The sequence below is a fragment of the Botryllus schlosseri genome, chromosome 14, assembly GCF_051294905.1.
Source record: "Botryllus schlosseri isolate E-star chromosome 14, Bs_hap1, whole genome shotgun sequence".
Lineage (NCBI taxonomy): Eukaryota > Metazoa > Chordata > Ascidiacea > Stolidobranchia > Styelidae > Botryllus > Botryllus schlosseri.
Window position 1 is genome coordinate 17102181 of NC_137249.1, and position 12071 is coordinate 17114251.

At 41.2% G+C, this 12071-nt stretch overlaps 1 protein-coding gene and 1 long non-coding RNA gene across 3 annotated transcripts in view; both read right to left on the reverse strand.

Annotated features, from left to right (window-relative positions):
* LOC145456454 (uncharacterized) overlaps positions 1-12071 on the reverse strand; it is a 156421-nt gene that overhangs the window by 989 nt on the left and 143361 nt on the right. The gene's annotated exons all lie outside the window — the stretch shown is intronic.
* LOC145456418 (pre-rRNA-processing protein TSR1 homolog) overlaps positions 4439-12071 on the reverse strand; it is a 157222-nt gene continuing 149589 nt past the window's right edge. For both annotated transcript variants that reach the window (XM_080334534.1, XM_080334533.1), the window contains exons 8-17: positions 11072-11375; positions 10271-10452; positions 8605-8813; positions 7981-8134; positions 7811-7915; positions 7613-7751; positions 6553-6669; positions 6348-6485; positions 6207-6281; positions 4439-4679 (exon numbers count right to left, since the gene is read on the reverse strand). In XM_080334534.1, the coding sequence (XP_080190660.1) occupies positions 4468-4679; positions 6207-6281; positions 6348-6485; positions 6553-6669; positions 7613-7751; positions 7811-7915; positions 7981-8134; positions 8605-8813; positions 10271-10452; positions 11072-11375 (1635 nt within the window). In that variant the 3' untranslated portion in view covers positions 4439-4467. The remainder of the gene's footprint in view (positions 4680-6206; positions 6282-6347; positions 6486-6552; positions 6670-7612; positions 7752-7810; positions 7916-7980; positions 8135-8604; positions 8814-10270; positions 10453-11071; positions 11376-12071) is intronic.

Sequence of the window (12071 nt, forward strand, 5' to 3'; positions counted from 1 at the left end):
TGTTATTCTCTCCGTGCGGGCCTTTTGAACCCTCGTTCGATTTCTCAATTTTAATAATTTTTCTTTGAAATCGCAAAGCGCCGTAAAATAGGGTTACCATATTTTGGGATCGGGAAAGGATGAGGACACTTTTACCAAATCATAAAAGTCAGTTGACCGAAATTGAAAACAGCTGATTTTGTCATAATTACTAGAAATCTTGCTGTGTTGAATAAAAACAAAAGGTCATCACTTCGACTCGACTCCGGATATAGTCAGATTTTACATTTATTCTATGGTGTTAACTAAAAAAGGCAATCACTTTCTTTCGACTCCCGAATGACCCACTCGAACGCTCCTATTACCTATTTCACGTCGTTTATGCCGATTTCCAGTTGACTCTGTCCATTATCCTAACTGTAAAAGCTGTAATGGAGGACAAATTGCCAAAAAAAGCAAGTCATCGGAGGACATTTTCAATTTCCTTAAAAAGGAGGACGCTTGATAGCCCTGCATAAAATTTACAATTGTATACATATTTGAACTGAAGTCTGTCATACTAATACGACGGCATAATTATCACTTCTCGAACACACGCTCTACTGCTCTAAGGCTTAACTGAAATATCACATAGCAACTAGCAAGGTATACTGACCAACACTCATTTCCCTCGATCTTCGTGTATATTAACATTATGAGACTATACACAATAGCTGATCAGCTATTGAAAAATTGCATTCCCTAAACATCTTGGGCATACTCATCTACGGATAATTATGTATGTTCGCCGATACAGAGACGAAATATAATGGACTCTGACATGTAGCATACGCATTATAAATAGGTCTGTCGACGTAAAACCATTCTCACAACTCGCAAAAGCAAATAACTGGAGACGCTCAATTTATGGTATCTATTGTTCAATGTATCAAATATGTATGTAACATACACATGAAAATTCCTGCATGCATCAGTGTTGCAAAACATATATATTCAGCATCATTAATCGAGAACAAGTGACAGTCCACCGCCTTTATGCATATCGTCACATCATGGTCGGGCAGCAAACAAAATTATAATATCGATGTTTGACTAAGTTCAACCAACCGACAGATCACTCCAGGAAACGGATTATAATAACTCGATGAAAATATCTATACAGGTACAGCAAACGCCGGAAACATATACGTATCGATGTTCGTTGGCTTCATCGTGCGCAATACATATATTATGGCCTATCCGTACCAATAGCTGATCATGATCCTATCCCTACCCTTACAAACATATGTGCCATTTCTAGGTTATACACTCTATAGTCTATAGTCTTGGTCAGGCATATCAAAATTCATAAATAACACGCGTACCGGGCGAGTCAGACAATTACAAAGTGTTATCTCACCACTGTTTTTCACTGTAATGCGTCAAGATCAGGACTACATATAATATAAAATCTTATGGGTCATTAGGACTCTATTCTGGTAACTCCTTTGTTTACAAACAATGGATATCATAAAAGGCGGAAGTATTGGGTCAATACTCAATACTAAATTGCCTGGTTGAAGGTACCCATAAACCACTTTAGTAATGGTTCTTAACAAACTTGCGGGTCACGTAAACAAGTAGGCAGCAGGGATGTTTCTATGCTGTCTTATTTTATTCGTGTGATGTGGTCCAACTGCGTATGAGTTTTGAGGAAGACAAAATATTTTGGTGTAATCACTTCGAATCTGGTTTATTACTATTTAATCGTACTATTCTGGTTTTCACAGATGTGATTTTGCGCCATTAGCGATTACGGAACCACCGCACTGAAACAACGCATCACACCGATAAAGGCGGGAGACACGAGGATACTGACACATTTTAAAATGAACATTCGGTGGATTAGACTAGGGGTTCTTAAACGTTTTTGATTGCGGGTCCACATACCGCAAAAATTTCGATCCATTTTTGCCTTGGAATTTAGCGCTCCTGGGGCATTTTTTCCATGCTCGGAATCGGTGTGAATATCATCGACTTGTTACTGGTAGACGATAGTGAGTGAAGTGAAGACACTGTCGGGTGGTTAAAATGTGGCATATGAAGGCGTTCCACATTTCCTTGAAAGTAGGCCTATTTCTAAACTTTTTATATAATCGTGCTGCATAAATCGCCTGGTGTGCCGTATGTTTGACGTGCCTGCTCTAGTCCAGGATATCCAGTCCTTGGACTTTGGTTTGGCGTAAACAATATACAAAATATTATGATAGAAGACTTTAACGCTCTACCTATAACTTCGCTTATATTACTATACTTTTTGTGACCTTACTATTCCTTGCTGCTGCTGCATTCATGTTGAGAAATAGCCAACTTGTTTTGAAAGCGCTGATCTTGCTAGGCAGAATAATAAATGTCTATTACACGAATAGGTTACAATATTCATATTCCTGCGTAATATGAACCATACTAACATGAAATAGGGGTAATAGCTATATAGTACCGCTTCTACTGCTGCTTTCTCAACTAAGACCTGTTTCTCTTTCGTTGGCATGCGAACCAAAACCACAAGGATCCTCCTAAGTTTGTTCTAGAATCGTGGTCGGCGAAGCGGTCATCGGAGAAAATGTATTAACATCGTCGAGATATCATACCCGCTAAATAAACAGGTGGGGTCTCATCGCAACCAGAGCAACCGAATAATTATGTATAGTCGGTATAGGCGGATATTTACCATTGCTAGCAGATACAACACGACCACGACGACATTACATTCCAGCCGTCGATTGTTTTTCAGATATTACCATTGTCTCGAAAGGGATAGTCATTTTATCTATCAATCTACTACCTCAATATATATATGTTACAACAGCAATTTCTATGTCCCAGAACATCGTTTTTAAAGTACTTCAGTACAGACGCTCTATTAAATCAAGGATATATGTACAGAATTTCAATATATCCTTGGACCAAATCCTACTTTATATATATCCATGTACGCCCAGTTCTATAAAAATCGTGTACATATTAATACACTATTGTGAAATTACTTAATCCTGTTGATTTATATCTTATTATTTCATATCATAATATACCTATAGTACAGCATTTATCAACATGTTCTTACACTGTAAGTTTAGACATTTTAGAAAATTCAATTATTCCCTTGGTTCCCTTCAACGTGGGGATCATAAAGTTATAGATAGGTAGGTAGATTACATGCAGTCTCTATAATCACATCGCCGGTGCATCCGTAAATACGAACCAGGGCCTTGCGTAGCATTCTTTATAAATAGGCTAAGCTAAGCATTGTGCATTGTGCGCATGGACTTTTTCTTTCGCAATTGACGAAGTAGATTTCTCTCTCTCTGAAACATTTGAATTACTCACAATTGCCTTACGAGTATACCACTGATTCTGTATGACGTAGATCTTTCATGGTACTTGCTTAACGTCCGCCGCATCTAGTTTGAAAGTAGTGTATAGTAGAGTACATGCTCATTAGTCGAAATCGCAGGCGATGCCTATTTCTGGTCGTGGGCAAACGTTTTGCATTTGCAACATATTGATGGTAATTGGCTAGTCATCATGTAGCTCGATGACGAGAACTTATGCCTCTCGCCTTATACGCATAGCATTAACGTTGACGTAACATCACGGCGAACAAAATTTTGTAAACAACGAGCTGCCTCAAACTCACATACCTCCTTATCAAACAGCAAAACCTGCTGGAGCGGAATGCACGTATGCTCAAGGGGTAAACGAAAGTGAAACATAGCGATGAAAGCGGAACATTGTTACTGTTGTTTCCGTCATGCAAAATTCTTCTTCATTTGAAATATTCTGCGCATAAATGCAACACACTATGGTTGATGTCTTTCAAATTCCACAGCCACATCATCAATGCGAATTAATATTAAGGAGATATATCACCGGCCAAAATTGTGATATGGTATTCCACGGGCCATTCGAGTAGCCTTCAGATCATTCCCCTTCAATCAATCTAGTAGCTTGTACTACAAAACCAGTAGTACAAAACTAAATGATTACCAGATAAAAATTTCGCTTGTCAATTTCGCCTCTACCTGCCATCTAATTTTCAATGCATGCTTCTCGCGTAATTCCGAACGTGTTAATATTGAAGGTCGTAAATTTCTAGTCACCCGGCACGCTGTATGCACGTTCGGCTACACAACGGCCACTATGAAATCCCCATATTTCTTAGCCGGTTTAATCAGATACAGCCTATATACTTTTTAGCGTACACTTTTCAACATCTAAATGGCGGTTACGTACGCCGATCGCTACGCGAACTTTCGATTTTGCCACAACTGCCCGAGGCAGATCGTTCTAAAAATGACCTTACTTCCAACCGAACTTGATAAGAAACGCTACCTTAAACTAGCATGACAGCTGAACACAAAACGCCGGAACCTAACGGAGCGAAAAGTACGCCATGCAAACGAAAGAGAAATACTGAGAGTGTGGTGTCACGCAAAGGTATATTTTCGATCAATCGAAAAATTCATCGTCGAATCGCACTTCGCGAGCGCGTTCGTAGCTGCCGCACGAGCCCGCGTCCGAAAACACCGTCTTCTGCCGGTTGGCAGGCGTGACAAGGCAATAAGACCAGTTCGGGAAGACCCTCTTGTAGAGGTTCATGAGGACCGTGTCCTGAGACATCAGCTGCGCGTCGAAGGTACACTTCATGTGGCCGTGCGTTCCTGAACAAGAAATGATGACATTGCGAGGCCGGCGGTTTGACTTTCGATAATAGCGGCGGAGCGGCTATATCGAGTGATTTTCATTTCACATACCCTCCGTTTGCGGGTAAATTACGAGATTACCGATTCTCCCAACCCGGTCGACAACGCCTAGATACTACCGATACACAATAAATCACCCATCCCGCGCGTAATCATTGCGTAAACCAACGCACCGGCGTTGACACGGATGTAGAATAGTCGCGCGGGATCGTCGTGCAACAAATCGAGCAAACTTTTGGCGACACGCCAATCTATGTACAGGAGTTGATCAGTAACAAACCAATTTTGCTTTTTCGGAGTATTCGAGTAGGTTCGGCCTGCACTACTTCGCCGTTTTCTGTCTTTTAGGCAAAATTAGGTCTAGAATATTGACTATTTTACTTTTGGGAAGCGCCAATTCTGCTTGTACCCGGGTAGAAATTTTCGTTGAGTACCAACAGCTTCGACCACCTCTCGTCATCAAGAGAGACAAGTTTATAGAAACGACATTTCTACCAAGCGGCGACACGCTAGCAGCGTAACTCTCAAGTGGCGCGGTTTTGTTTGCCGACGAATACAACAAAGCAAATTTGAACAGTCACGTCCGCATCGCGCGTTTGACGTCATAAAAAGCAGTACCCTACGATTACGCTGACAGCTCAATCGCTCCGTCACGGGATTTCGCAAATCCCCGTCGCGCCGTACAGCTTTCAGGTCGTATCGGCGCCTCAACGTTACCACGGAAAGCGTGACTATAACTCCAGATCAAATCTTATCGAATTTAAACATCGATTTGCTAATATTTGTATTCGCCGATTCGCGATACAGATATACCTATTACACATTCATAGGGTTACCATACGTCTTCTTTTAAGAGGATTTGTCCTATTTTTTGACTTTTTTGAAATCGTCCTCGGAGGAAGAATGAATGTCCTCTTTTTGGGAATTCGTCATCTCTTTTGAGAATTTTGGTTGAATGTACATGGAAATTGGATGAGATATAGGAAATCAGCGGCCAAGCGACGCCCCCACGTGATTTCCGCGACTTGAGCCAGAAAAATCACCTGTTTTTTTTTGGTCAACCAACGGAAAACCAGATGGAAATGGGTATTTCAGGTTTTGTGCAGGAAAGTTGACCTTTTTTAGTCAACCGACCACAAACTCCTGAAAAATTTACGATTTTCCCGAGTTTTACTCCAGTATTGTAACTCTGAAAATTTTGAAAAAGAGTCCTCTTTTCACATATCCAAAATATGGTAACCCTACCCATTCATCCACGCGCACCAGAACAGCTATATAGTTCTAGTTATTTAATCGAGCGAAACTCCGGTAATTGACTCTGATCTGTTATGAAGCGAGATTGATTTTGTTGTATTTCTTACTAATTAGGAATTGTAACTCTATTCTATCAATAATACTACTAAACTAATGCGGAAAAATTGTGTAGCTATAATTCTATAACTAATTCGGTAAAGTTTCTATATTCTGCCTACACAAACACAATACCTAGCGGTTCTTTGATATGACCCCGTCTGCCGTATTTCGTCCGCAACTCCACGGGTTTGAACCACAGAATGTCGTCTGCAAAGCAAAAAACCGACAGCTGACAGCCTGCAGGTCGCGGCAACATCACATCAACGACCGTACCCGGATTAAAAAACATATATCTGATGGTGGCGACGCGCTTGTGTATCCTGAACGGATGCCCGCTGAGCACGATACGCTTCGTGATCACGCGATCGGGGTCGATCTTGAAAATGTTACCGGACGCGATCGGCAGTAGTCCTGTGAAAACAGAGTGCAGACGGCGTTAGGCTGATGCGCTCAATCAGGTGGATAATAGCGACTGTACCAGACGAAGTTTCCTTGAACACGAGAGCGTTGCCAGGCGGGAATAAGATCTGCGCGTATACGGACGCGATTGACACGCCGTCCTTGGGCAGGTAGCGCTCCATTTTATGCTTGTCGCCTGTAGTCCAGAAGGAAAAATATCTAATTTGATACACTGCTTCCGCGGAAAAGAGGCCATGAGACGCTTTCAAAATTTATCCAACCACCAGGGGTCGGTAACGACGTAATGACTTTTTCAGAGAAATCAAATAGAATTTTCCTACTGGTACTATATATTGAAGTGCTTATGCTCCTAAATACTAATTTCACCGCTTCTTGCTGTTTTTAGGTAAAACTACTTTTTAACATTTCGGTTTCATGATGCCAGGGTTGTAATGACTAAGTCATGACTCGACTCGTGATTTTTCGTCTTCTCTACTTGAGTCACCTGCGTATTGACTCAACTTGTACTCAAGTCATTACGCAGGACTCGACCAAGTTTTGTGACTCGAGATGCTAGTGTGCCCGCTACTTGAAACATAGGCTCTTCAATCTGTTTGAACAAACATGTTAAGAGCGAAACAAATGACAGTGTTATTAATGTAGGCCTTCAATCAATATCACCCAAGAGTTTCACAGAAGCGAGTTGAGATTGACTTGAACTCGATAATGCACAGTGAATACTACGACTTTTACCCGAGTTTCAAGACTACGAACCGTTTGGTCACTGGCTAGGACTTGACTCGGTGGTGAGGCGAAAATGACTCGACTTGACTTGAGTCCAAACAGTAAAAGTATAATTGACTCGTGACTCGGAGCCCCGTGACTTGGTTACGACCTTGCATGAGGCAGAACATCGTTTTAGGATATGTTTGCGTCACGTTTTCAGATAAAATTGTTTTAACGGACCGAGCAAAACAGCTGCTGTATGATGGTATATAAATATATTTTTGAAAATTGCACCGTTTCGTAGTGTGATTTAGTGGCGAAGATGCATCCTGCAATTTTGAAAGTGGCCACCTTCGGTCAACCAATCCGCAACAAAATCAGATCGGCAAAGGCAACACACACAATAATCATACCGTTGGTGTGCTGTGAAAACACAGGCCTGGCCCGGAACCTTCGGAAGCCCACATAAAAAAGCAGTTCGTCTTTGTTTTTCACCATCAAGTCCTTATAGGGACCGATCATACGTTTCATCGCGATATGCATGACCGACATCTGAAAAAAGGCCGCAATCTCAGCAAAAATCAACGAGACTTTCGCTAAAAACCCGTCACCTTCTGTTCGTGAGGAAACATGCCGTACAAAATGATTTGTGACGAATGCGATTCCACAAACAGCTTGGGCACGTTCTCCAAGTACACAGTGACGTACGTCCCTGGCTGAAACGGTGACAATTCAACATTAGCTTTGGTAGTTTACGTAACGGTTTGCGCCGATATCGTACCTGGACCCTGTCGTCGCCTTCCAAAGCCCTGATGCGTTTGCGCGTTCTGTTAAAGCATTGAAACTGGAAGATCTTCGCGTAGTCCAACGGCAGGTTCTCTTTCACGTCCCAAGGCGACGTCCGGAAGCTGCGGAGTCCCCTGTACTTTTGAAACCTGAAATAGACACATCATTTCATTTATACTACATTATGGTACTGATTAATTATTATCATTGTCTGATGTTCCATACATTATTACTTTGGTTACTGCTTCCAACTTCACTCATTCCGTATACGGATGCACTGTGTATTTTATGCAAATCTTTATACTTTTTATATTTTATCAGCCAGGTGTACAGCGCTTTAGTGTAGGAATAATTTGTATTGTTAACATGTTGCCACAACTGCCGTAATTTTACGTTACTTTCCCTATTTTCTAATATGGTTTGCTTTCCACCGTTCTACAATGTGCACATGTGTTACTCCACTGTGCGGTGGTCACGAGTAATAAGAACTTTACATGTCATATCGTCATCCCCAGTCAAACTTGTTATTTTTGTCAAAGCAGTATATTGATATTCTCCGTCCGTCCATACGTTCGGTGTAGGATTCACGGTCTGCAATTCCATTCCATTTCATACTGACCGTGTCCTAGCCGGCACGTCGCCCGGCGTGTCCATCTCGTCAGGGAACATGAGGTTGTTACTTTCTGCTTTGTGACGCTCCAAAGCGAGACGCTCTTCTTCGAAATCCATTTCGCCGTCGTACTGGCTGGCGGTTTCAAACGGCGCAGCGCTGTTGTCGACGGTGGATTCGGAAATGCGGACTTTTCTTTCGTATTCGTCCGGATCCACCTGCAAAGTAATCGTACGGTACGTTTTTCCCAGGTTAGTAACAGTTATGATCTTAAAAACTTCTGTTCCAAGATATGCTGACGGTAAAACAATATCTAACAGTGGTCCACAACCACCGGTCCACGGCAAGTTTCCTGCCGGCCTGCCAAATATATAAGAAATTATATCTCTATTCCAACGTACAAGACATTTAACGACCGTCCATTACTTGGAGAAATATAACATCAAATCTTAAATTGATTAAGAAGTTAAGAACGTATTTTTCTGCATGGTTTATGTTAGTCTATGCCACAATGATGCAAGTGTTGTACGAATCTGTGTAAATTTAACTCGTTCTGGACGTTACCTATATTTGGGAGCTACGGAGACTTATATATGTTCAATTTCGATAGTGCAATCAAGCGAAACTTAGCAGTATAATAGAGTCTATAGAGAACAGCAAAGTCACATTTCTTTCAAAGGATACCAAACAATCACGATCAAGTTAGTGGTCTTTCTTCGCAAACTTCGCCTTGTAGACATTGTAATAGAACTTTAATAAAATATACGTATATATCAAACTGTTCAACAAAATGAAACATGAGCATTAAATCTCACTTCCTGTTCAGTCATCTGATATATTTTCTGATAATATTGTTGATTAGAGGGAATAGAAAGGGGAATGGTTCCACCAATACATCAAAAAAACAACAGAAAGATATCAGTGCAGATGCGACGAACATATTGTGGCAGACTATTGCTGGAACCTTTCGAAAACTGCATTGAATTGCTTACAACAAAAGATAGTACAAGAACCACTTTTTCTTCAAGATTAAGTTATTATTATTATATTCCCACTGATTATTTTGAATTTAAAATAGGTGGTTGACATAAAACTGATTCCAGTAATGCATCGTTATTTGAGTATTCAAGTAAATACTTATATACCGTACATGATTGAAGTTGATTTATGTACATGATATACGTGAAAGTCTCCAATTATGATAAATCCAATACCCCGAAATATGATTCTCTTTATGTATTTTGCTTTAAAACAGTCTTCAGCGTGTCAAAATAACAAGTAGATTGAATTTCTGAACTTTATAGTACAACTGAGCTGATTTTTTATCCAGCCCATACAGCGAAAATATGAGATTTTAGTAAAAATGGCCAATGTATTATCTCCAAAAATTGAGCCACTTCGAAAAACTAAGGTCATATACGGAATCAGTGCCTGTCAGAACCCCCCCAAACCACTCTTACTTTGTCTGCCTAAAAATATGTGTTGGCCAGTGTTATCAAACAGGCAGCATTGGATGAAGTTTCCAATATTGCATTGTAGTTGCATACATACATTTGTCATCATTTAATTTAGGGTCAATTTTCATTTTTGAAAATTCACCGGTCTGGAAGGTCAAAAAGGTTGAGAACCACTGATCTAAAATGAGGTCATGAGACGACCCAAACCCAACTATCACCTGTGAATCAACGTCTTGCACGGGCTGCAATTCTCGATCGTCATCCATCGACATTTCCGATCCCTCCTCCTCTTCCTCGCTATCCTGCTCCTGCCACTCCTCGTCGCTATCCATGATCCACGCGGCTTGATACTCGGACGTACCTTCCGGGACTTTTTTCACCATTTTCTTTACCTTCAACGCTGCGAGGTGAGAAAAATGTACTCTCATATTAGATACTCGTTTCCAGGCGTGTAAGCCAACTGAGAGAAAAGGAAAGAGAGGTGATCATGTGCACAATGCACACCATATTGCCATTGAGATGCAATGTTACCAAGATGCCACGTGCATATCAAATTAAAAAACAATCGCTCCATTTGCCGTACAAAAGAATTCGCATCTCAGCGAAAGATCAAGATATGGATGGAGTGCACTTTTAATTCTTGCTGATTGAAATCCCGTCCTCAAGCCGAGAAACGAAATTCCAGCGCTTGTAAAAATCAACGTTTTCGACACCGAGGGTTGCGGCCTTGTAATCTAGTCTTGTAATGCAGCTTTCAATTACTCACGTTCGACCAGTGTGTTGCTAACTTGGTCACACAGCCGCCCAGCATGTAAACGGTAATACATTGATCGCTTGTAAATCGCACATTCAACAGCTAGTTTAGGCAGTGTTTAACGGAATTGTGTGTACAGTATGCCGCATACCTGCATTCGACGACTATGACGAACATAGCATAGCATACACCCAATCGTGAATAGTAAAAATGAAAATTGACAGAGAAAATGACATAAGCCCCAGTCTACGCCCAAAATCCTCACCCTGTTCCGCATCATGCATTTCTTCTTCGGTCGGCCAAGTCTGCTCTGCGTCTAGAGGGTCGACTTCAGCTTCCCGGATCAAATCCTGCCGCAAGCTAGGGTCGTGCGTCGCCAGAGTCTCTTGATTCTCCATCTGCACTGCGTTATCGTCCGTAACGCCGTTACTTCCTTTCCTCTTCCTTTGATTCAAACTGCGAATCGGACAAGCTGCCGCGTCGATCCGATTGATTTGATAATCGCCCCATCCCACGATGTGCACCAATCTGTTGACGTCTAAACACTCGCCCCGCACAAACCCGGTGATCTGTTGCAAGGCGAAAAGATTTATAGATTAGAAGTATTCCACGCACAGAATAGGCTTACGATGAATTTGAGGCAAAAAAAAAACAAGTATAAATATGCAGGCGTATAACACGAAAAACAATGCTTTATTGGTATTTACTGGTACCAGTGATATCGTCATGACGATCTTCGTGTCATTAAACTACTACAGAATATAGCATACAAAAGTACATACATTTATACATTTTATGAATGAAATTGGCATAGCAGCTGGACGAAATAGCGCCTGTATCACAGTAACTGAATGTGATTTTGAAAATTGCAGCTATTTGAGGTACCATCAGTCATTTTGCGTTAGTCGCGTAGATACACCCTGCAATTTCTAAAAGCGGCCACCTCCCATTAACTATTTAAAGTATGCGACTCCGTGATCAAACTACTTTTTCAAACTACTTGAGTGCTACACAGACTTGTAGCATGCCTGCAACGTCATATTTTGCGATACGGTTGTCGATATACAGCAATCTTTCCAATTCTCTGCAAGTTGCTGACGATTACCCCTGACGAGCTTCAGCCGAAAATATTCGGGTTCATTTTAATGTCAAAATACTATTCAATTGTTGACTTGAAGCAGTTGTGACATGTCTCGTAAATTGAAATTAACGACGTTACTTCTACTTCTACTCTGGCTGCTTTCCTTTGACACCCTCTGACACAA